We start from the raw sequence: 26,369 nt of genomic DNA on the forward strand, positions 1-26,369 counted from the left end.
GGTGCCTCCGCTTGAATGCGCTCAGCGTATAGGGCTGGCAAAAAATTCACAGTGCGACTACCGATCAAGTCCGAATATTGATTTCTCTTCTGTGCATATTCTAAGGAACTACCCACAACATATAAAATTTTCGAGGGCAGTTTTTGGTGGGGTTTTTTAGATGAAGGCTTCCGAAATTCGTCATTTTTCAGTGGTATGGTGCTACTAAAAGAGGTATCGCTTACGTTCCTTACAGAGTAGAGCAACAAATTATACATCATTCGATAGCCACATGAATGACAAATTAAACGGCATAAAGCTTAATCTTATCCGTTTTGTACATCGTCCCCAAAGCTGCAGTGAATATGGTGTTTTTCGGCACTTTGAGTCAACTTTGATATTTTTTTGCAGACAAACGAAAACCGGTACAGCACTGCCAACGAAGGATCCTATTGTGCCCTAAGTGGTCTAAAGCCAGATCAAGAAATTACTATAATGCGAGAAGAAATGGCCTTGTAGCGAACGGTCAAACCCGCTCGCGACGACGTCGCCTTATGAGAGGCAGTTTATTCCTCCTCTCCTATTTCCCGAACCGCGAAGCGCAGAGAATTCGGAAAGCGTTTATTTCTCCTAACTCACCGATGGGTTCAACATATTTTTTTTTTTTTCCCGTTCATTCGAGACAGCAAGTGTACCGGATTGTTCGATTTGAGATGGAACTAGCCAGTTATGCTACAAACGGTAGCCATAGCAACTGCATAGCATTCATCATAACGTTTCCCCACAACAAGGCGGCAAATACTGGGCTCTGTGATATCCGATGCTTGTTTGAAACCATGTTGACACCGCGAGTTGATATGAATTGATGCGAGTTGAGACTATGCCAGAAACCACTCAAGAACGCCATAATCTCAAACGGTCGTGCTCACGAGACACGATCGAACTCCTCTTTGAAGTGGTGCCACGCACACGGTTCTTAGAATTCTGGTGCAGACAGTGTTAAAAAAATGTACAGAACGAATACAGTCGTACGAAAGCTCGTGCGAGCTGTGCAAACATGAGATATCGCGATGTTTACGGGAGAGCCGCGTATAACTTTCCAGATAAAGCAAGGCAGATATAATACCCCTGGTGCGCAGATGGAATACAAACAGCGACTGTAGTATGCCGCATAGAAAACCATGGCTGAGAAAGCACTTGTACGTACCGGCTAAAAAAAACAGGGGGGGACGTCATTATTCGGACTTCAATTATTTTTCTCTTTTTTACCAGGCGAAGGACAGCGTTGGAATGGATACCTCAAGAGTGAGGGCTTGGTATCTGAACGATCCAGAGACGGTTCTGGGTACACAAGAAGTCGTGCAGATCCTCGGTGAAGGCACCGTGATCTATCAAGTAAGATACGAGTTTTCTTGTTTTATTAGCTAGTTATATGAACCCTTATTGTAAAACGCTACCGTGACCTGATGGCTATAGGACGACTGTCTTCCGCGCCGATAGTGGAGGGTGACCGGAGTTCGCCGTAGATCGGAATGTACACCAACCCTGTAGCACCTTCCCATAGAGGTCATAGTGTGGAATAATTCAGGCAACACTTTTTTTTTATTCAGTGTTAGCGCCGGGAAACAACTGTGGCCCTGAGCGGCGTATACATGTGGACAGGTGGAGGGAGGATAGCAGGAAGGAGAGGGGGACACGGGAGTTAGTATGCGTCCTGGGCCGACTTCAGGGGGAACTGTGCAGACACACGCAATAGTGCACTTGTATCAGGTAATCGCTTTCACACTCAACCAATGAGACCTTCCGTTCTGTAAAATACGTCTGCTATCCGCCGCACAATTGTTCCGCGATTGCCAGGTAACTGTACGATGAATATAGCTGCATTTGATGCATCACATTGGCGCAAAAGCCCTGACACATGCGTGCGCTGGGCGTAGCGAGCCAGTGTCGCATTCTATTCCAAATAGCGAACAAGTTTCACGTGCACACGTAAGACTTCGTGATGAGTATGTCCTTTTCTTGCGTGCTGTGCGAGAAACATTCTGAGCGAAACAGGCAGCGGTGATGCTGCACTAATCGTAGTTTTCTGGTATTTAAAGTATACGACAGCGTTCGAGCCTGTTTCTCAGGAACGAATTTTCGGCATGATGCTCGTGTGAAATCTGTGGGCCATTCGTAGGGTGATATGTGCATGGCGAACGGTGCAACATGAACTTAGACACCATAAGGGATGAACAACTCCGCGAGGACACCTGTCCGTCACCCAATGGAATCGCTCAAAAAGTGCAAAGTGCGCGATACACAAAGACCGACGTTCCGTTTTCGAGTTCTCCGATTCTATGACGCGGTCTGTATTATCTGTATATGTATCTGTTCTATATCCTAACCTGTTCCGTTAGGGTATATCTTACGTGTACGTGCTGTTTTGTGTTCCGGTATATCTGCGGAAGTCGTAATTTAGTCGCAGATATCAGTTTCAGGGCTATTTTGCAGCCACTTGCACATCGCTCCTCGATGTTGAGACGTGAGATAGATAGTTGAGATGTTAGATATCAATAAAAAAAGAAAAGAAAAGAGAGATGGAGCGAGACTGTGTGCGGTTGTCCTGACTAGTTTGAATAAAATAGGCAGAGGTAAAGCCTTGCATTGGCTATCACCCGTCTGTCACACATATGCTGTGTTGAAAGAAACCATTCTCGTTTCCTGTACACATTTGACTTAAGCCCAGTTCCCACATATAGCGCTTTGCTACATAGCACTAGAAAATTGCGCTATATTTTCCTCCTCGCATTGCTACGAACCGCAACAAAATCGCTCTTGTCGAAGTAGAGCACCGGTCAACTTTTCTAACGCTATTTTGAGCGGTGAGTCTGCGTTGACCAATCGTGAGCTTCTTTCAGTCGTGACGTCGCGGAAGCTGGGGTTTCTTTTGCTTCCGATCACTCGAAGCAGCGAGACGGGAATGCGACGACGACGACGTGAAAATGGCCACGAGTTTCATCTACCGACGCAGGGGGGTTTGGTTACTATAGTCTGGTATCGCGATCGCAGCATCGAAAGTGTCATCCCTCTTCATGCTGCGGACATCCGACGCCGACAGTAAGCAATCACGGTAGTTCCGGTACATCACGTCGCAACGAGATATCCCGTGACCCCAGCAGGATAGTGCTATGTGCTCGGTTGTATGTGAGAACGGCAGGCGGAAAAAGAGCGCAGATTTTGAGGGCCATTTTCTAGCGCTATAAAGCGAAGCGCTGTATGTGGGAACTGGCCATTACACTATAGTGAGGGAAATGCTTAGCCTGGGAGATGGTCCGGGATCGAGTCCGCGCGCCGGCTGTGCTGTCTGCGTGTTCTCCCTGGGTTTTTCCCTAAGATGCTCAAAGAAAAACATCGGCACACTTCACTGTGAAGTCGGCCGGGGACGCATAATCCCCTACGCAACGAGGTACTCTTGATGTCGCCTGCCTGGGCGTGTGCCGACAAGAGCAAGTTCTTCCATCCCCATCACGACAACCAGTAGCATTTTTGTCCATCACATCGAACTGAGGAACCATATAATGACAGTTCCCCGATCATTCTACGTTTCTAGTGCCTACCGTTGTCCGTGTGCCCCATAAAACCTGCAATTCAGTTGAATTCAATTTTACTTTTCCTGGCATAAGATGCTGTACAGCGACCGTCGGACTTAAGGCTAATTGCCCCATAGAGCGCTTCGCTTTATAGCGCTAGCACATAATCGCGCTGTTTTTCCGCTTGCCGTTCTCACATACAACCGAGCACATAGCGCTATCCTGATGGGGTCACGGTATGTCTCGCTGAGATGTGATGCACCGGTATTAGCGAGATTGTTTACTGCCCGCTTCGGCTATTTGCAGCACCACACGGCCGGTGTCACTTTCGATGTTGTGGTCGCGATACCAAATAGCCGTGCTTGGGCAGATGAAACTCGTGGCCATTTTCACGTCGTCGTCGCCTTCTCGCCTCGCTGTTTCGAATGATCGGAAGGAAAACAAACCCCAGCTTCCGCGACGTTGCGGCTAAAGGAGCTGACGATCGGTTAACGCAGACTCACCGCTCAAAATAGCTCTAGAAAAGTTGACCGAGGCTCTACTTCGACAGGTGTTTTTTTTTTTTTTTCTTAGCCGTTCGCAGCAATGCGAGGGTGAAAATAAAGCGCATTTTTCTAGCGCAATGTAGCAAAGCTCTATATGTGGGAACTGGCCTTTAATCGGAACGCACGCAGCATTTCAGCACGGACATCACGTAACGAGTAAAATGACGTGCGCGTGGTCTTGCTTCTGGTTAAATGTTTACAAGTTTATCACCCTCGTGCATTGGGTCACTGTAGCGCAAACGTTGTTGTGCACTGATAACGTGCCCCACTAAAGACATCTAGGCCGTGGGTTGTCCAAGGGCAGCGATAACGGTTGTCCGTGTTTTGGCAGGAAGCTCCAAGGACGCCTTACATCCGGATATATGTTGACAATCTAGGTTGCCACATTTATCCTAAACGCCATTGCACCCAGCACTCTGTTTCGGCGCGGCAACTAAACTATCGAAATGCTGAACATTCGGAGGTGTTCCATCAACAAATTATAAAGTGCGCCGATATCCACACACGCACACACAAAAAAAAAGAATAATGCACAGGCACCGGTGTTTTTAAAGCGGTTTTTGATTTTAATGGCACGGTCAGGGTGGGGTCGTTAAGAGGTCATAAGAACGTCACCGCTGATGTTCCCGTACAACAGACGCCCACAACTGTAAACCGTCGAGGAATATTTCACAAGCATTCTCCTCTAGCTTTTGCTTTCCAGTATGGTGAAAACTGTGGAACAAAAATGATCCACGGAAGTGATGTAATGCACGACCCGCGTCACTACGAAGCCGTATTCCCTGATGCCGTTTCATCGTCTTTAGTGTTCGCGTATCAATACCGTTCGAAGTTAGTCCCAACAGCTGGCTTCGCTAACTAATTTTAACCATGGGCGTTCCATGGATTGTTTTTTTTTTTTCTAGGGGAGGGCGAAGAGCTTCCAAGGTGAGGTAAAGCGTCCAACCGATTCGACAATGGATAACAGAAGACGCCAAGCGAAACCTCTATTACGCAGGGGACCCAGTGGAGAAGATTCAGATTATTATGACGACATCTGACCATGGCAACCTGCGAGTAAAGAGCGAGCAATCCCCACGCCGGTGATGTTGAAGCTCCAAAGCGAGGTCATGGTCTACCCTTGTCCCCCCTCTTGTAACTCCCGTGATTTTATCTATCCCTAACTCTAGAACTGCCTGTAGGTATCTGTGATCCCTAACTGTAGAACACCCAGTGTGTAGTACGCGCGAAATTTCGTCCAAGAGAACCTCCTGGTGCTGGTGGTGGTGACGAAAAACCGGTTTGCCGTCGCTGGCCTTACGTATGTGGGCTGCGTCACGACTGTAGCCAGGATGAAATGAGATGGTGTGATAACAGATTAAGGAATGATGACGGCCGAAATTTAAGATTTAGGGCTGTCACTGCAGAGCTGCCGAGAAGTCCGAGCGAGTGTGTGAGCGAGGCCAGGACCACCTAGAGAACCACCTAGTTTTGTAGTTCAACAAGAAGAACGAATCTAGTGTAGAAGAAATTCGGCTTTGCGCTTACGATGACATAAGCATGAGCTGTCACACTTTTGCCTATCTCACGAGGTTGTGCGACACAGACAAGGGTGATTGGGCAATTGAGGACTAATACAACATTTCATAAAACGTAATCAGCAGTTGTTGTATAGAAGAGATGTTCTACGTGCTCGGAAGCTACTGAGGCTGATGTCACCGGTGCCTAATGAACGAGGCACGTAGTTTTAACGGTCTACATGGTGACGCCGCGCATCATAAGGGCGGATGCGCCTTCTTTTTTTTTCTTTTTTTTTTCTTGCATCGCGAGGGCAACGCTTGTTGGCGGTGGTTGTCTGCCCGAACTGCAACGCCTAGTCGCTCGCTCAGATAAAAGACAATTGAACCTCCACGATCGCCAGAGTGTTGCGCTGAACGCGGTATAACTTGCTTAAATATCATTTATCATTTGACCTTGCGTATAGTTGCTTAGAATTGTTACTGTGGGGCAGACGGTAGAGGGAACATTTGACACACGACTAAATGCATCCGTGTGTATACAAACAAAAGTGCACCGACATGCACGCGCGTAGCGCATGGTTGGCTTACCGGACGAACTTCAGCTGGATTTATGGGATCAAAAAAAAAAAAAAGAAAGAAGTCGTCGTAACCAAACTCTGGGTAAACGACAACAAAAAAACATGGCCAGAGCAACTTACCTCTATGCTTTTCCAATGGGGCATGGCCATGGCGGTCTCCTCACCGCTGCATTCTAGTACCAGTAGGGGTGCCACCGGTGCGGAAACCAAAATGGAGTGTCACATAATATGAGAGTCACATGAAATGTCACATCACTATGGGAAGTGTTACATTGATGCTCATTTCTGTTAACTCCGTTTCGGCACCGTTACTCTACCTAGTGGTACCCGCGCGCAGTTCTCCGGAGATCGCCTCGTTGACGTCGGTACATAGTCCGTCGAAGTGGACGGAGCGCAAAACGATTATTTTGTTACGCAGTGTTTGGTTACCACTATATTTTTGTTGGCTTGGATCGCATAAATGCGAGGTTTTGCGCCACCGGAAGTTCGTCCGTTAATCAGGTGTGTCGTTACCTGTGGAAATGTGTGCATACTTTTTCCGCACCCGCCTTGTACAATTTTACAATAACTTTCACGGGTGCGTAAGTTTGTTTTTCTCTTTTTTTTAAGTAACGAAGTAGCAGAGCCACCATTGCAGAGTTTTGCCAAAGAGGAACCATTTCCTAGCGTATTATTCCCGTAACAGTTGTCGAGGCAGTTTCCACCTTGATGGCACTATCCGGCAACTGAAGGCGCGATAACGTCTAGCAAAGAGAGTACTGTCACTGTGGTCGAATTTAGACGAACATCATTTTTGACGTTCCTTTATAGTCATCGGCGGCCTGTCGACGGCGATCGAGTATGTGGTACACTGTTACGGGAACAGCACGGAAGCAGTGGACGGGAACAGTAAATAATTTGTATCCCAGTCCTCGCGTATAAGCCTCTGATGGATCCAGTGGATAGATAATTTTATTATATGATTTTCAGTGTATCTGCGACTGCTTGTTTGTGTGCTGCCCAGAAAAGATGACGGTGAGCCATTTATTAATCTTTATTTTTTCTCTCTCCGATGTCCAGGCGTCATCCGAGGCGGAAGAGAAGGCAGCACTAGACTACATTCGTAAGACCAAACACATATCTGCGGAGGATCGCTTGTACATATCTCCGAAGAGGGAAGACCACCAATCTACGGTAAGATCAATTTCTTCTCCCCGTTACTGAACCCAGTAAAAGAAGTTGAGCGCTCCAATATTCGGTTGAGGTTATTAAAGTTTGGCGCGAAATTCTTCTAGCTTCACCAAATTGGCCGGGAGCACAAACACCCGGATGAGGAGGTGCGCCTCTTCGAACGAGGAACTGGATTCTTTGACGTGAGAGACCCACACGACCGCTGGCTCAGAGTGCGCCTGGCACAGGGAGATCTCCTCATCCTACCGGCCGGGATTTACCATCGCTTCACGCCTGCTAGCCTTGAGGTATAAACCAATGAAACTGCACTGCGCATGTCACATATAAGTTACGTGGAGTGCGTCTAGACCAGAAGCTGGGAGAGGCTAGAATGTGGAAAAGCAAAGGGTTTCTAACGAGGCCCGGAGCCGCCATGAGCTTACGGTATTCAATGCACGCACGCCACTCCGTCTGGGCATCCAATGCAATCCACTTACTTTGCAAGCTTCGAACCTTGTCAACGCCTTGTGATTGTGTGACAGTGTGTGTGTGACTTTTCAGTTTTAGTTTTGTGTCCTTCCTTTGCTTTTCTTTTCTTCTTTGTCTTTTCCTTTTATTTTCTTCTCTCCTTTGTCTTTCCCATTTTCTTTCTTCTTTTCCTTTTCTTTCCTTCCTGATCTTTTCTTCCCCATTTTACATTTTTTGGGGAACAGCAAGCCGACCTCCGTCTGGGTGACCTTTCCTTTCTGTTTTTCTTAATAAATATATTCCCACCTGATACATTTTTGTAGAGATACTACTGATACAATACTTTTTTGTAGAGATTTTTTTGTATATATATATATATATATATATATATATATATACCAGGCATATCCAAAAAAATATCCATCCCTGCATTTGGATATGCAACTTAGCCGAAACATTTCATTCTGCGTCGGGGAGAAAATCCCCGAACGTCTGAGTTGTCGGTGGGGAACTGTTGTCAAGGAGGATTTTCACCAGAAATACGTATCGAATACGAGTGCGGGCGCAGCTCACGCGCAAAAAAAAAGAAAAATTTTGTTGACTTGTTGTTTTCTTTGATTTTTGTTTTTTATGTCCGTTATTCTAACGAATGCTCGGTTCATAGTTCGCATGGTGAATGTTTTACCATCCAGAGACGCATTGCATATGCTTACAGAGGTATTGAGGATCTCTTCATGATCTCCTCAACAGAGAATCAATTAAATCGATCGAAGTTGGCCGAAATTATCCGGAGTTAAATATCGTCGACCTCAGAATTTTCGGACAAGTAGATTAATCAATTATATGACACGTTATATGAGGGGTACCTTAAATGGATGGGAAACAATTCGGCATATTGTGTGACTTCTTCTTTGTCGCCGTCTCTGAATCTGTCGCAGCAGAAAACCTTTAATTGTGGCCGCTTTGTGCTTTTTGTTTTCAGGAAGAAATCACAGTGCGCAGATTATTTACGGACGAATCCAGCTGGGTTGCAGACTTTCGCTGAGCATTGTCCGCAGCAAGAATGCGAAACACAGATGTGCTCCTTTTACATAGGTGGAGTATAGAAAACGAATGTATATCACATTGGGTCATTAAACGTCATGCCATTGCGATAGACTGGAGAACTCACTTGCTGGAGAAAAACATATTTATGCGGTACTTAGGTGTCATGGAGACACCGTTGCTATACTACAACGTCGTTATCTGTCAGTGAAGAACACCGACGCAGTTGGAGGGGCACTCAGGTTGCCCCGTTTTTCCTTCGGGCGTGTTCTGCCAGGGAAACAAAAAAAAAATCATCGGCTTGTGAAAAAAGTGCATCGGAGAAACAGATGACGTCGTCACGTAACGCGGTTCCCAGGCATGTGACTCGTGACGTGGACGCTGCAGCTCTAGCAGGTATGAGCGCCGCGTGAGCAATTTGAAATATTACTCAATTAACAACAATTAAAAACCCCCAGTGCTGGGTAGGACAAGGACAGAGGATAAAAGGACAAGGACCGGCACTGAACTGCAACCAAGTGAAGTTTATTTCTCGAGCAAACCAGTGACACCCCTCTCACCCCGCAAAAACCGACCTGCCCCCCTGCCCTTTGTGCATTATTAAAGCTTCATTACTGGTTCGTGAGTCTATCTGTTCATCTCGTCCTGTGTTCGTCCTGTGTTTTTTCCCCTCAAACTCAAGGCAATCTTAATATCAATTCAACACCAGCTAGCTTGCCTCCTCCTGCTATGTTCACTAGTAACAAGTTCTTCCAAATCTGCTTGCCTATCTGTTGGTTCGTGCGTTGATAAATTCTTCCATTTTCTTGGTGAAATCAATGGATGAAATGTTACACTATTTACGTTCAGTATGACGTTCAAGAAGCCAGACGGCGTCGGGACTTGTTTGTTCACAGAGGTTCACAGAGAGAGTTTTATTCGTTCGAAAGAGGCCGCGAACAGAAGGAGCACACAGGCGCTGCAGAGAAATAGGGAGAGCCTCCATCGAACAGCGCTGGGTTTTACTTCGCAAAAACAGGGGTTAACAGGTTAAACTGTTAACAGGGGTTTCAGAATGCATAAATAAACAGGAAAACTAATAAAATGGTTACTAAAATAACGAAGTGCCGATGTAATAGTGTGAAATACCAATTTTCAGTGTTGCCCGCTGTACAGGGGCTTGTTTGACACCAGGCGTCGCACTGCTCCTCTACGCCGCAGCTTTCATGGCAAATTAAAAATATTTATAGCGCGTTGTCGGTCGTGTGGTTCCGCATATGGTATTTAGAAGCAACAAAGTCTCTATAGTCACATCGCCGGCATATCATGCTTGTCTACTGCTTCACAGTACCTTTAACGTAGTTACATTTTTCGCGCGTTCACTGAACTCGTAACGAGTTCTTTTTGACGAGTAACTTCTCGATCTATGCGGAGAACTTGCGTTCCATCAGGATCTTTTTACTTTTGCTACCACTGCATGTCTGTACAATATTGTGCTGGGTTGTCCCCCGTGTGAATAATCGGTTATAGTGCTTAAAAACACCATGTATTAATTCAGATGACACTCTGATTACACTGAATAGCACCTAGATTTTTTTTTCAGATGGCGCCCGGATTAGACTGAATGACGCTTTGATTATTTCAGATGGCACCTGGAACGATTGAGATGGCACCTGAACGATAACGGACGGGGACACCGGAAAACGAATTCGATGAAATTTAAAATCGTAGGCACGGCATGGAGAACTATGTAGGGTTGTCGCGTTGACCTATTTCGCACATAAGAACTTAGACGTGTACTGGGATGACTGAGCAAGGGATACGTCATGGTCACTCCGACCACGCTCTGCATGGTGTGGCCTCGAATTTTGGGAATGGACTACAGGGAACAGAGTCCTCAGACAAGAAAACGGTAACCAGTGTTGTCGTATAACATTAACGATAGTCATTAATCGAATTCAGTACCACCCGATCATTGCCGCTCCGTTGCTCGTTCTGATAGTTAGGGACGGCGTTACCCTTACCAGCTCTAACTTCGGTATTATACAGGGTGCGTCACGCAAGACTGACCAGGATATTTGATTGAAAAGCTATGTTGTTTTTGCAGTTGAGTTGTGCGGCCATGCGGACATCTTCTGGAAGAGAGTATGTATCTACAAGATGACCAGTCATCTAAAGTTCATTATTTGAATTTTTAATTAAGAAATTTTGCGCAAAAGCGCATCGAGAGGCTATCCTCGTCGAACACCATTCCTGTTTCAAAAATCCTGAAACACGCACGGAGGCTAAAATATCCATCCCCGAATAGTATTATGGAAATGAGCCGAAATCGAAAAAGCGCGCATGTGAAGCGCATCACCCACACCGACGGAGGCTTATATGGGACGGAAAACGGTTTATCTGGCCAGCTGCGCGGTACTTACTCCGATTACCTTCGCCACTCCAAATCACGTGGCACTCTGACGTGAAATAAGCGCTGTACTCCCCGCGTTCCTGGTCACACAGTTTCGGTTTCGGTTCATTCGCATATCGAAATTCGGGGATGGATATTTCAACGCACTTGCCAGTATTCGGATTTGTTAAACGTAAAATGGCTGGCGACTGGGATAGTCCCTCAATGTGCTATCTCGCTTTTGCACGAAATCCCCTAATTCAAAAGGTAATCAATGAATTTTTAGGGAATTAGTCATTTCGTAGTTGAACACTTTCTTCGAGGGGATGTCCGCAGGGCATTAGAACTCAACTGCAAAAACAGTATCTATGTCGCCCTCATAGGTTTTTTTTATAAAACTTCTGGTCAGTTTTACAAGAAGCACCCCGTATATAGCGTTCCTTTTTCCGTTACTGTTAAGGTTACCGTAGCCCGCCTCTAACGAGGTATCGTGCCGAGGGAAATGTCGATTTCGCGCTCACGGGCAAAAAGACAACACATGTCACGCAGGGTACATAAAGAGCTGCTTCATAAATCCGAACAGCAATCGATGCTGAAGGCCTCCAGACATGTAATCACGAACATTTTATTCGTTTAAATCCAATCTACATTCATAACTGCAACAGCGCCGAGAAGGCATTATATATTCTGATTCGGTCGTAGAAATAAGGGCACACGAGCATATCATAATGTGCATCGCCAAATGAGACACTATTTCTGCAGCAAAACAGTTCCACGCGGCTGGTTCTCTTCAGATGATGGGATAGACAGCGGCAGTAGCGATGCCACACTGGTTACCACGGTTTCGGGCCATCTTTCCGAAGCCCTTCTGCCCCCAGTACTCGCTCCAGCTGAAACAGATCGAATATGAATTTGAATTTGGAACGCGTCTTTGTCCAGCAATATACAAGTTTGTTTTAGCCTTTACATATTTTTTGTAACAAAAAAGAAGTTGAGAGCAGCATAGGCGGCATAGCGGCATAGCGGACATAGCATAACTAGAAATGTAATAATTACCTCAAAATCAGTAGCTCTTTAATTAGGGCATTTCCGGCTAAAGCGAGATAACAGAACGTGAAGTAATCCTCGTTTAAATTCACTGTACCTTTGAAAAATCAAGTAAAGAGGGTGTGCCACGAAATATCCATCGCTGAATTTCGGCATGCAAATGAGTGAGCCAGAACCGTAAAAAGCGCGTTTCAGGAACGCGTCAGCCTCTGGTCCGGCAAGCGACAGCTACTCCAGTCATCTCCATCGCTCCAAATCACGTGACCCCTGTGACTGGAAACGGGCGACTTACTCCCTGCGTTTGCGGTCGCCGCGGTTCCGCTTTCGGCTGATTTGCATATGAAATTGGGCGATGGATATTTTAACGCAAGTGACTCTTTCAAGATATTTTGAACGTGAAATGCCTTGTAACTAGGAGAGCCTTTCAATCTTCTTTGGCACGAAATCCCCCAATTAAAAGGTAATTAATAAGGCCATGAATTTTAGGCATTTGCCTATAAAAGCTTAAACGCGACATTTTCATGGTTGTTTGCCTTTTTATGGACGCAATTACAATTTACCATTTCTTTCACATTTTTAGATGTCTTCGCAGCCTTTTCGGATTGTTTTATTTGCAAGTGCGGCAAGTCTGGCTTATGCTGCGGGCTGCAGTTTGCTCGTATCTGCTCTTTTGCGCCTTTTGTCTTTAGTCTTCTTTCTTTTTGTCTTTGTCGCTCATGATCGCAGTTGTCTCGCGACGTAAACCCCCAATTTTTTTTTTGTCTTTTTTGTAGCTTGGTACATCGAAAGATTTGACACTTCTTGGTCTCTCAAGGTATTCAAGGATAATAAACTAAAAGTATTCAATATAGCGTGGTTCTATAGGCTACCAGAGCGCTCCTATACCTGAACTCAAGGGTTGTGGGTTACAAACTACCCCGCCTTCATACGCTTGTTGTGCAGTACCGTCGCCTTTAAAGGCGCAAGTCTTCCTGGATGGATCATTCTGGAACACCAACAAAGTCAAAGAGCGTACCAGATTAACGTGTTTATTTTAGCATTTTGTTGCCTAATTTGATGTTCTTGAGGGCCTACATGACAGCCGATTTTTAAACCAAAAACTGCCTAAATTTCCGGGCCCTAGTAATTAATTAATTTTAGGTAACTATTCATGCTATAGTTGCGCACTTTCTTCGAGAAAATGCGCGCAGGGCGGTAGAACTCAAATGCAAAAACGACATCTATGTCGATCTCGCAGCTTTTCATTTAAAAAATCTGTAAATGCTAAAAAGAACACCCTGTGCGTACTAGGAGTCCCAGAATAGACCTACCAACGTTATAGTACACATCAGAGGGCGCTGTATTGAAGGAAATCGCGAATTTAAAGATGGACGTTGCTAGCGGTCGCATGTAGTATTCACCACTATTTGTTGTCATCCTGAACCGGACAGGCCTGCACCGCGCTTGACACTACCCTGTACGTTCAACAATGTCAAAGTTATGCGCCTTCTTCGAAATCCGCACGCCCTTTCTCTTCCACTGATTCATTTCCGTGACGTTCTACTCCTGTCAACGGCCGACATTCAGAATATCCTATGATGAAAGATGAAAGTCACTGAAAAGGTCAGCCAGCTGTAGGACTCGAACCCACATCTTCTGGATTACCGGTCCAGGGGTCTACCAATTGAGCTAAGCTAACACGCCTTCTCAGCGACTTCCAGGGTGAGCCATCTGAAGGGACAAACCAGTCACTCTCTCTCCCACTCATCCTTCTTTCACTCTTACATTTTGCTCACTCATACACACATACATACGACGGGATCGACGCAAGCGGCAACTGTTGAACAAGAGAGAACTGATGTTCTGAGTCCTACACCTGGCTGACCTTTTCAGTGGCTTTCATCTTTCATCGTTCATTTCTTAGGCAATTTGCGGCTTTGTACGTGTTTGTCCTTTCTATGTTGTTCCAGCCTCAGAACATCAGTTCTCTCTTATCCTACTGGATATTGCGTATCGAACTCCTATGATCTGAGGATCTCCCAGGAAATCGCCTGCGAGGAGACAATGCCTATCTCTTCGTTACCGTACCTGTTCTTTATGAGCCAGTAGTCCGTGCCGTTCTCTGTCCCGTATCCAACAACGACGACAGCATGTGTTAAGGAACTGTAATCGCTCCGGCAATGTGGGTTATCATAAATGCCGTCCCTGTGAAAAAAAAAAAAAAACAGAAAAAGGAAAACGAAAATGCAGACACCGATCGAACAGCATAGGAAAGGGAAAATTGGGTTTGCAGTGAGGTACTCCATCTGCATTGTCCTTGCAGTAAGTCTCCACTGGAGCACCTGTTATCTAGTCCCCTCGTCAACCAAATAACACCAGTTATATCATACAGTCTTGATTATTACACCAATGACGTTGGTCAAATGCTTTGCAGGCATGGTTGGTAGCAAAAAAAAATATATAAATAAAAGAGAGAAAGTAAGCGAAAGGGCCTCCAGAAACATGCGTATCAAACACGTAGTGTTGCGAAATGGCTACGATTTCTTCCGAGCATTGCCGCTTGCGTGCTTTGTACACTCAAAGAAAAATATGTGTAATTTTACTCCTTTTGGGAACGAAAGGCACTGCCACAAAAAATGGTCCCTTAAGGGAGTAAATGAATGTCACAGAGCGGAGACTGCATTTCACGCTCTGTTCCACGGGAGTCCCACGTACATAACTCGCGTGCATGCGTGAAAATACTTTGGATTAAACTGTCGACTATCGACCGCGATATATCGAGTGATACAAAATCTTGCGACATACATAGGGCACACTCTGCGAAAAAAAGAAGCGCTAACTGTTTCTTACTCTCTGTGGGTGGAAAAAAATTGCTAACTTTCCTGAGTTATGCAGCCTTACGCCAACAAATTGACCAATAGCACAAATTTACGTAGAGTGTTGCATTCAGAAGACCATTTGCGAAGTTCAGTGACAATGGACCATTTCCGACAACGCGTATGCGTATGCCCAGCCCTTGAGTCCGCCATCTTTGAGCGGAAAACACCGCTATGGAACCACCTGCGGGAAACTGTCATGTTCACTGTTGGGAGATAATCGGTTTCAAGGTTATGCGGATGTCTGGGTCTGGTAACGAGTACAATGCGCTTTCGCTCTTTCCGCATTCTTCTTCCAATCTTCTGTTGCTACTTTCCCACGTAACGTGCCAGCTCGAAAAGCGCGTCACCATTATTGGGGGGAAAGACAGGACGTTCCACATTCCGCCGCCAGAGGCGACGCGAATATGGAAATGGTTCATTTGCAGTCTTGAGGAGTAAATGTCGGGGTTAGGGAGCTAAAATGGGGAGTAATTGCAATCTAGGGAACTAGAAGACGAAATTACTCCTTATTTTACTCTTTTTTTTTTTCCTTAGAGTGTACTGTCATTGTTATGAACACGTACCAACCAAATTAAATTCGTTCAGTTTCGTACCATGGTGCTGTCGCATCCGTTGCAATTCATTTGTTTTATTGTGTCGTTTTATTTCTTGTTGGCCACTGGTCCGAATTCACCCGTGAAATATCTGCGTATTTTGACACGTGTTCGATGGAATACGTGACATGAGCAGACGGCAGTTGTTGAGAGTATGCCGGAAATCCCGTTTGAAATAAATAAATAAATAAAGCGGAAACGGCGTACCCTGCACAGAGCCTGCACCAATAGCCGAGTTCAGAACATCCCAGAATGCTTGCACCCGCTTTGAACTGTGGGAGTTCATTGATACGAAAGGAACAGGTGGCCCCCAAACTGTTCCGATTTCTAGGAGTTATAGTAAAGGGGGAAACTGCAAGGTATCAAAAAAAGAAAAAGAAAGAACATGTATGGCAATCAAAACAAAATAATTTACTGGTGTTCTTCATAATGCCTCGTTACAAGATGTTCGATTTCTCTATAGATTCCGAATTTCAACTTACAGGATAAGGGCTTAGATTGAAGTCAGTGGAGAAAAGTACTTGTAACACTGGAGCGAAATTTGCCGAACCGCTTCAGACAGCAGTTGTCTCCGTTGTCCACGACGTGTCAAGGTCAGCGAAAGCAAAGGGCGAAGGGTTGTTCTTCGCTCCCCCGCTCAGAAAGCGACCATGACGCAACGCATGCGGAGAGAGCACTGGGATTTTCTGAACTCTGAACCGTTGAATGTTAGACTGCATTCAACAAGGGGCGAATGCTCACGTTGACACGCGACACCGTGACTATACGGAGACTCAGGGGGCTTTTACGTCGGATCAGGCATCTCCACCACTGAATTGACCACAGGAGAGATGGCGTGCTCGCGAGACCCAACTGAAGACGGCGGAAGCCCTCACTTATCTAGTGTTAGTGGTGGACTCTAGGGGGCGTCTATTAGGGTTTGCAAGTATCTCGCCAACTAACGCATAAAAATTACCCTTGCGCGCAGTACAATACGTGCACACTGTAAGGAACCACATACATAAAATTGCTGCAAGTTGTAACAACTTTATCTACGTGGTTCATTTGTGGTATGCGGTGTATGTGGTTCTAACTTGCAACCGTTTCAGTAAGGAGTCGTAGCATAGCTCCTTGACGGCATGCGTACGATATGGCTCAAGAGCTAGATGCACGTTGCACTTTCGTCGCGCGCGCACTGTTTTAGGACACTGCGGCGTGTACTCTGGCAAAGTATTGTGGCACCGGCTGTGGTGCAGAGGGAAACCTGTACAATCCCAACATTGAAGAGCGAAGCAAGTCATGTGCAGTCAAGACAATCTGCCTAGTTTAGCGCAATTGGTGTATCCTGGGTGTCAGTTTGGGGTCCCTCTCACTTTGCGGTCGCGAACTCAAGGTCGCCAGCAGTTCCGCGTGCCACGAGGGCGCAACGCAAGCGGACGTTACGCGCGCTAAATTCGAGGAGTGGCGTACGTATACGCTGGGCGCAAAGACATAGCTGCGTGAAGGACGTCCCGATGGTACGCGCTTCTGTGAACATTCTGCATCGATACGCACCGTGAAAGAATACGCCTGTCAAACCGCATGGGACGCAAATCGCTGCAAATGGGGTGCAAATGGGGTTTTGCACCCATCATCATCGCTCACAATCTAAAGGGTGTCCCCGAAAACATCTTATTTAATTAGGCGCCCATAGGCGCCCAGCCTGCTGGCCGGCATTAGCCCTATCTAATCATCGCGCGCGCGTGTGTGTGTGTGTGGGCTTGGCGTATGTGTTTTACGAAGTTTTGGCAACGTTCTCCTCTCCTACCTGTTCCGTCCTGAAATAGTTGTTTTTGTGTTCATTCCTTTGTAATTGACTTCGCATTTTGTAAAATGGACATTCACAAGCGAAAGTCGTAGCTTTTTCGTGGGAGCGGCCATTGCTAAAAAAGCAAGCAGGATGTTGGACCGGAACCAGACGCGACTCGCTGAGCCGTGATTGGTTGCTGTGGACGCCCGTGAACCAGCGGCTGCGAGAAATAGCAAACCTGCTATGACGCAGTCAACCACCCGCTACGAGCAGCTGCGACGTACAAAATATCGCGCCGGGCGTGAAAATTCAGCTTTTACGCGAAAAGAAAAAGAGAGAAAAGACCAAGAGACGGAGTCGGCAACACAATACCCTTACGTACGTGGCGTCATTGCGCATTTCTTCGAACGCGTTACTGAGACCAGGGAAGGATAACGGGCGTGTTTTCGTTTCCGTTTCTAGTTTCGGCAATGCTATATTTTCGTTTCCGATATTCGTTTCTGATACCAGCTTTTAATTTTCGTTTCCGTTACTGTTTTTTACTGTTACAGCACTCGTACCAGCCGTTCAGGCTGTACAGAGCTGCGGGAGGACAGCTAGTCTGGCTCTGTCAGCACCCTGTTTTGCCCAAGTGCTCCTTCGGTGTCACGAGTACACAGTACACCAATAATTTTACGTCGTTGAGATGTGCACATCTTGCTACATATAGTAAAGAAATGTAGGAACATGTGTTCAGTCTTCATTCAGTCATGAAATTGAGTCATCAAAATAGAAAAATAAAATAAAAAAAGACACTAAAATGTCATTGCACAACAGCAATAGCCATTACCCGAATTCAACCGGATGACAATTTCTTTTTTCGTTTCTGTTTCGGGTAATGGAAGACAGTGGCATGCGCTTCTGTTTCCGTTATCGCTACCATCTCCAATTTCGGTAAAACACCGTTTCCGTAACCATTACCGTTACCCTTCCCTGACTGGGACTGCCTCATGTTACTTGGCATGAATTAAAATTAACTTAAGTAACTCTCGCGCTGTACAATTAACTCTTCTGCTGTGGTCAGCAATTTTTGAGATCTTAGATCTTGCTGTTCTTCCTGACATCATACCTCGGACAGACATTATTGTGTTGACGTTGATCACGTCACTTCCGAAGTATCATATCTACCGCACTTAATTGACTGACAAGACTCTAATGATGCATGCTACGATTGGTTCCGGTACGGTAGCCGGTACTGGCGTTATCAACAGCCTGTCTTGCGCAAGACGAGTGATTGGCATACCGGTATGACATGAAACTCCCGTCAGCGGCGTAAATTGCAACAGAGACGGGTCCCACGGTGGCGACGGCATTTCTGAGGTCAAACTCGCTTCCGTTTTTGATTCTGCTGATGCCGTTGACAACGGCGCCAACACATTCCTTCCTGAACCTGCATACGTTATCGCGAGCTTCGTAGGGATAGGACTCGAAGGTGTCAATCCCGCCACTGTCCTTGATGTACTCGAAGCCCTCGTATAGGTCGCCTCCTCTACAACCCCCAGAAGAAGTGACGCAGTCTACGAGGTTCTGCTGGCTCAGGTTGACCTTCTGAAACGCCGATAAGAACCACTGGCTTTCAAGTGTTCCCACGATGCTGAAGGCCCAGCATGACGCACATCTGCCCTGCAAATGAACGTGGGGATTGTAAGGTCTGTACACACAAAGATACGTCCATGATGTCATAGAGTAAGCCAGGAATGGAAAGAGAAGGAGGACAATTAAGAAATATCTGTTTATGAATGGGAACATGTAGCTGAGTTACACGCTACATGGTTCCTGCATAGAAAAACAGGTAACTTTACTGCATACTGTTGCAACCGAAGGTCCAAAATGGTAGCGTGCAGGCAGGGAACCAGGTAGAAGAACGTCTCGGGTAACAAAACAACGTTTAATCACATGTTGAAGCGATGATGACAGCAGAATCTTTCGGGTCCTCTGGATCCCGCGCTTAAATATCTTACAGTCCGGAAACTGATGTCACAGTAGCTGATTGTATACAAGTTTAGACGTCAGCTCCGGTCCAAATAGTGCCTGGGAATGGGGCCAAACTTTCGTTGTTTCCTGTCGTCGTGTCCTGAAGTCTGTAGGTCACGATGCTACCCCGTTATTGTTGGAGCCTCCAAGGTCCGGTTAGGTCCGGCTGGCCGTCGGGATGAATAGGTTGGTTATCCGCTCGTGACCCGCTTTCCCTAAATGTTGCGCTAGTATGTGGGAACGGGTTCACGTGGCATGGCGAAATGAAGCGAGTCGTAACAATACCAAGATCTTGCCAAACCGCAGCGTCCAGTGATGTCACTGCCGCCTGTGATTTGATGAGAAAGGCGGGAGCTGACGTCCTGTTATATCAATCAACAAATTCATTCAGATTGATAGAAAAAGGTGTACGCGTGGTGTTAAACTTCCACCGGAATCAGACCAATGCGGGATCACTGTCACATCGTGACACCTGTGGTGAAAAGTAATGTTCTCAGGTTGGAACACAGAAGAAAGGACAACACACAAAGCCTCGAATGCTTAAGGACAATGAAGGAAGGAAGTCACTGAAACGGTAAGGTAGCTGCGGGGTTCGAACCCACACCTTCTGGATTGCCGGTCCAGGGGTCTACTGACTGAGCTAAGCTAACACACTTCTGCAACGACCTGCGGCGCTCTTGACATCCACATATTCGCTACACTACTTGTAACAAACAGGGCGTATGCCAGGAGGGTTACCACCCGATATATGTATTGGCATCGAGTTGAATGTCACCCAATACTTCTCTGACCAGTGGGCAAGCGTGAGGACACAGTGAGAATGTAACCCTGTATTCACACGAGTCTGTTTTCTGCCTGCAGCAAGTCGGGAAGGAGAGGATATCTAAGGTAAAAGAGGTCACCACGCGTCTGAAGACGCTCGCTTATTCTGTAGCATTCACACGCGTCAGTTTCCCGGCGGCTGTCGGTTTTCCGATCCCTTCTGTATTCGCGCTTGCATTTCGTCTGTGTCTAGCGTAGGACTGACCAATGAAGGAAAAAAATTATTGCACTCTCGCTCCTTGTGGAAGATGCAGAGTGCATTCACGTGAGAAACGGCACAGAGACATGGGCCAAAGAGTAGATTCCGAAGACGCGCTTTGGAATGTAAAACAGTATTAACCCAAATCTCCGTGTGGATGACCCAAACGCCTGCCTGAGTATTTTGAGGATAGACGTTGTCACAGTCGATTTTATTTTCCACAAATGAAGTATATCTCGATGCTGAGCACCAATATAAGCGTGATAGCATTCTGACAAGTGATCGACTGGCAATGACGCTGTGATGTCGAGCTACAGGTACTCAATAATTGATTAAATAAAATAATACAAAATTAATTTTTATTTTCCTTTCGGCAGGACGAGTACCTTCCAATTATTATGTTTTTATACATGTACTGGAAAGGTGCAAGCGAACGATTATGTGCAGTCAACGTTTCTCCAGCGAAAGAAATATCCGCGTTTATAAAATTCATGCTTTGTATTCCGTGTCTGTTTCGCCTCATGTAGAGAAAAAGCTTCCTATGCAACACTACATTGTAGGCATCCACCTATGCATTGCATAATTGTTCCGACGCTGCTGTGCCGGTGCGTCGTTGCACCACTTTCGCGGTAAAACCAAGCATCGTTTGCGTTTCAGTTCAGAATTGGCCATAGTACAGTGAACCCCGTTGTATGTAGGGTTCTTCGTTGTCGGCCCGATTTTCACGATAGTTCCCCCCAAACAAGTTTTCCAGAATTCGGGTAAAACTCGATATCTACCCGTAAGAATTCGGGTAAAACTCGATATCTACCCGTAATCCTTGCGGTCCTTCAACTTGTCGTTCTAGGTAAATCGTCGGAAACGTGTATCATAATATCAGCAAAGAGAGCTATTTGTGACAACCTATTTGTCCTCCTTTTATAATCCCCTCCTGGAGGGGTCAAAGACGAGCTTTTGTGGAGTTCGGGCAAGTGTTTGAATACCGCTGTGATTAACTGCCCCAGTTCCAAGCGGAAGTATGAAGATTCTTGTTTCTCGTACCAGTGTCACTGCAGTGGTTTGTTTCATATGGCTTTCGCTTCACTCGAAAATTCCCCGATGATATATCAAACAGAGATTGTAGCGCCCGATTTCTCCTCGAATTCTCGTGTGTAAATTGCACCCGAATTCGAAAAACCATAAAATCCGAAAACGAAGAACCCTATGTATGGGATACATCCAGAGCAATCCTGATGTAATAAAAAGCAAGCGCGATAAGTATCCGTTGCGTCACCTTCTCCTTTTGCCGGTAGCAGACGCCGTCGGTCGTCAGAATCTGTGTCGGGAGGACAAGATATCCGGCTGCCTCCGACTGCCGCTCCGGAGATCAGAAAGTGGTGACGTGGCGAAGAGCGTCGGTCACGTGGCACCGGAGAGCGATGACGTTCCCTGCCAGCTGATCGTCAGCCGAAAAACTGACTCGTGTGAATACAGGGTAATCCGGAGGCCACCATACCAACTGACAGTAAGGGTCTGTTCACACGAGGTAGCGTTGTGGTGCACAACTTGGTTGCGCTGCTAGGTCGCGCTCTGTAAACGAGTTGTGCAACTCTGCACCTACTTGCCTCCGTAACCCGGTTCGGACTGCACCCCCATCGTCGCCTAGTGTTGCAATTAGTACGCAGTGGTGGACGATTTGCGGTGGCCTCATACGACCGATCGATCGACCTGCTTGCATGTTGCCCATGTGGGGGCCGCTCGTTCCTTAGCGAAATCGAAGGATCGACATTTGCTGAGAGACAAGAGACGTTTGTCCACAAAGCGGTCCCATCCGGCCCGATCCGCCGAAAGAGAAAGTCGTGTTAACGCATGGCTTTCTTCCTCAACAGTCGGGTTCTGTAACCATGGGCGATTTCTGCTCAGATTTTGACGATCCAATAATCGTCCCCGACGGAAATCCCTCGCGGATCTTCGACGAATTTCCGATTATCGGACGGTTCTTGGATTGCGTGCTTTAAGTTGAGATGTTTCTATCCATTCTCTACTTTTTGAGACACGCAAAACGCAACATCACAACGCCCGCCAGTTTCGAATCAGCACTTTACTTTTTCTTACAAAAAAATCGCAATGTCGAGTAAAGAATGAGCATTTGTGATGGAGTTTTATATCACCAAAATATCACAATAGAGGTAGACCGCTGATCACGTAGACGTAGCTGATGACGCGGCTTCCGAAGTACCGCTTCTAGCACACCCAATCCACGGATAATATTGTGTCACGCACGCCGTCGTTCGTTCTTGTAGAGGTACGTTTGCCTGACTGACGTCATCATGATATCCTATCGCTGGGTCATCCTGCACCCTGCATAAGGGTTGCGAATTTTTAAAACTCTTTTGTTGATGTATAGACTGTTTTCGGACGAGAAACTTGGCCAGGCTGAAAGTGAAACGGTGGCGTACGTTACTGTACCGGTCTCATACACACGTCCCCGGATGGCTGATGATCCCTCTGAGGGATACTGTAGGGTCTACACTCACTGACCTATCTGACAATGACGTGTGCCAGCGCTCTGTGTCCCTTTCTCTTATTGAGATTGCCCTTTAGCCAGAGCCCTGCCAACTGGACCTACATACAGAAGTCCTGTTGAATGCACCCTCTCCTTCCTTCGATACGTGGATACATTAAGTCAGGATCCGTCCCCTACCGCGATGCAGTTCTGCAAATTCAAGAACTCGCAAATGCTTGCAGCTAACTTCGTCAATTTAATCTGTAAAATTATAACTGCAACACATTTTCTAGTTTTGAGAAAAACATGGGACCGTTTCTGCTTCATTTTGCTGTCTCATATAGTACGCGGGTATCTTCATTACTCGCAGACGACAGTGGCTGCCCATGCGATGGCTCGTCTAAATGGCTAAATGCACGCTCCCGATTGGCTATGGCCGTTGAAAACATGATCCTCATTGGCTGATTCTTAGTTGTTACGTCACGTCGACGAGAAAGCAGGCTTCCTCTATCTAGGTAGTGCTGGCCTTGCCCGGCTAGTGGTTGTGGAGTATTTGTAGAATAGACCTGTTGCTAGTGTAACGCTGTTCGAGTCCCAGCCCTCGCGCCCTTCGCGCTACTCCGTCATGTTTGAGAATTAAAAAAAAAAAGGATTTATGACTTTTGATGACTTACTTGAGAGTAGACCTGTCCCACATAGCCATCCGTCCTCCAGTCCACGTAGTCAGGAATCGGCGGAAGCTTCCTTTCCCGTGAAGTAAATAGTTCCGTTCCAGCTTCCATTTGACGAATGGACTCAGGGGTCATCCGAAGGCATCTCATCTGCTCCGTTTCCTCGGGAGTCTGTGTTGATAGGCCTTTGTTTAATCCTTATTAAGGGTCGCTTTGGGAGCAAAGTTATAACGGAAATAATAACCACTCAAACAGATGTGACGCGCATCAGCTGTTGAAGAGAATTTCACAACAGCTCTGCTGCTCGCGTCCGAGGTATTTTACAGCTTTTTTCTTTCTCTTTTGTTAGCTACGATTGACAATATATACTTTAAGTTGACCACCTCATTTGAGCATCACGCCACTCGCCCTCTACCTGCATTATTACATGTCGTAGTAGAAAACTTTGCCGCCTGAAAATTTGGGCAATTTGCGTTTTTTGGCGGGCAGATCGCCCATGTGCGAACGCCACGCCACGCACACCAGGCGTGAGCGTTTAACTCGGCGTTTTTTTCTTCTAGTGAACTATATACTATATACTATATTTGTTTCATTTAGAGCAGGAGTCTCAAACACGCGCCATGTGGCCCATAATTACCGATTCTGTTCTGAGGCCCGAAGGCCCTCGACCACGAAATAGACGGAAACCAAGCCCTCAAAAAAGAACGCCAAAGCGCCATTGTAGTTCCATGTTTTACGTGTCCTATTTAGGACTCGGAAACTTAGGCGCCAAAAAGAGAGAGAAATAGGCAGGCATTTAGGCCTTCAAAACACCAAAATAGGAAATGAAATGCAAAAATGGGACCGTTCATTCGATACACTCATTACCGTTGTTTGTGTTTCAGAATGCTCCATCCAGGAAAAACGTGCTTTTTAAATAATAATGGCGCCGTGATGTTATGTTACACATAAGGTGAGTCAGCCTATTTGTGTGGCCACATGCTGCACGTGCCACGCAGGATAGGACTGCGGATAATTTCAACCCCCTGGGGTCCTTTTGACGTGGGTCAGAAATCTCCCAAAACACCGTGCTGGAAGCAATGTTTACCTGCCCCACATTGCTATCGCCCTCGGTACTGTTAAGACTCGCCATTTTCGCCTTCCTCCCACAACTCGGGACCATCTTCCTCACAGCCCGAGCCCCCTTTCATGAGGGACTAAAGGGGAGACAACGAAGGTCAGCTTTCCTGGAACCACTACCGACTCGGACCTGATTCCCAAGGACGTCGCCTATGGACCATTTCCGACAACGCGTATGCGCATGCCCAGCCCTTGAGTCCGCCATCTTTGAGTGGAAAACATCGCTATGGACCCACCTGCGAGAGACTATCATGTTCATTGGGGGGAGATAATCGGTTTCAAGGTTTAGCGGACGTTTCAGGTCTTGCAACGAGTACAATGCGCTTTCACTCTTTCTGCTTTTTTCTTCGAATCTTCTCTTGCTACTTTCCTAGGCAGTGTGCCAGTCCGAAAAGCGCGTCACCATTATTGGGGGGAAAGACACGACGTTCGACATTCCGTCGCCAGGGCGACGCGAGTATGGAAATGGTCCATTTAAGCGAACACTGTGACCCGCCAAAGAGAGAACTCTTGTCTACACTTCTGTAAATACACTTTCTGTTTCGCTGTGCTCCTTGCCTCTGAATACGTTCCTGTCCCAGGGTGTTGGGATAGGCCTCGCTACCATCCGGCGGTTCGCAACAGTACACTACAAGCTTTGACTTATGGTGCATGAGTGCTGGGACGGCCTATAGAACCAAGCTATGTTGAATAATACTTTTAGTTCGCCTTCCTCGAATATCTTGACAGGCCAAGAAAGGGCAAATCTTTGGATCAAATATACGTGAACCCTTCTAGCAAACCAATGCACTGAGGGAAACCAAACGCAAAAAAAAGAACAAAACGCGTAAACACGCAGAAACGAAAAGCAAAATGTCGTACTCAATGTGAGCCTCAAAGGCGCACTCGCACTTTCACCTAAAAAAAGCTGTTATTGCATCTAAAAATGCTATAAAAAGCCAGAATTCAATAGGATCACTAAAAAGGCAGGCAGCCCCTAAAATGTCGCATTCAGGCGTTTATCCGCATTCGTAGGCAAATGGCTAAAATTCTGGGCCGTAAATCATATAAAAGTAGCAAACTCTTAGGCAGTGTGAATGATGTCAGTGATGTCAGCTAGCAGTTTCTGTCTGACTTTTTAAACTTCTTTCTCCAAGTTGAAACTGTGAGCAAAGGAAACAATGCAATGTCTAAATACTAGGTCAAGAGGGGGTGGGGCGATTTATTGGCAGAAAAAGAGACAAAGAAAAAAAAGGGGGAAAGTCCAGGGATACTTTCAGTAATCCTGAGCATTGTCATAATCATATTTGAAGAGCTGTGCTTTTCTCTCGAGTCGTTTTCATGTCGTCAGTACGGTGATTTTCGGTGTATAACACGCATCAAGTATAAGGCGCACCCTTTGATTTCAACGGGATTTTGAGCCGTGATCACCCTGCGTGTAGGTCACTGGCGGTCCTATTGGAAAATATATCGCTGCATAGCATGCACTCATAGATAACACGCACGGTTTATCGTTCTCACTTTACTCAAACTTTCCGTGTATAACACGTGTGTTATACACCGAAAATTACGGTACTCGATTAAGAAAGACAGCTCACTTTTATCTCTCT

The 26,369-nt window shown here is 46.3% G+C and overlaps 3 protein-coding genes across 4 annotated transcripts in view; 1 reads left to right on the forward strand and 2 right to left on the reverse strand.

The window, feature by feature from the left end:
* Window positions 1-6,449, reverse strand: part of LOC135366449 (beta-glucuronidase-like) — a 69,723-nt gene extending 63,274 nt beyond the window's left edge. Inside the window, exon 1 of the mRNA XM_064599156.1 lies at window positions 6,294-6,449. Coding sequence (XP_064455226.1) covers window positions 6,294-6,323 — 30 coding nt within the window. The 5' untranslated portion in view covers window positions 6,324-6,449. The remainder of the gene's footprint in view (window positions 1-6,293) is intronic.
* Window positions 1,074-8,946, forward strand: LOC135366450 (acireductone dioxygenase-like). Its single transcript, XM_064599157.1, has 5 exons — window positions 1,074-1,178; window positions 1,252-1,374; window positions 7,233-7,346; window positions 7,448-7,630; window positions 8,773-8,946. Exons 1-5 carry the CDS (start codon window positions 1,161-1,163, stop codon window positions 8,833-8,835), a joined length of 501 nt encoding a protein of 166 aa, XP_064455227.1. The 5' UTR covers window positions 1,074-1,160; the 3' UTR covers window positions 8,836-8,946.
* Window positions 8,947-11,814: 2,868 nt separating this feature from the next.
* The window catches only part of LOC135366451 (procathepsin L-like), a 30,701-nt gene continuing 16,146 nt past the window's right edge, over window positions 11,815-26,369 (reverse strand). For both annotated transcript variants that reach the window (XM_064599159.1, XM_064599158.1), the window contains exons 2-5: window positions 23,665-23,832; window positions 18,754-19,133; window positions 14,320-14,436; window positions 11,815-12,095 (exon numbers count right to left, since the gene is read on the reverse strand). In XM_064599159.1, the coding sequence (XP_064455229.1) occupies window positions 11,996-12,095; window positions 14,320-14,436; window positions 18,754-19,133; window positions 23,665-23,832 (765 nt within the window). In that variant the 3' untranslated portion in view covers window positions 11,815-11,995. The remainder of the gene's footprint in view (window positions 12,096-14,319; window positions 14,437-18,753; window positions 19,134-23,664; window positions 23,833-26,369) is intronic.

The sequence above is a fragment of the Ornithodoros turicata genome, chromosome 8, assembly GCF_037126465.1.
Source record: "Ornithodoros turicata isolate Travis chromosome 8, ASM3712646v1, whole genome shotgun sequence".
NCBI classification, from domain to species: Eukaryota; Metazoa; Arthropoda; class Arachnida; order Ixodida; family Argasidae; genus Ornithodoros; species Ornithodoros turicata.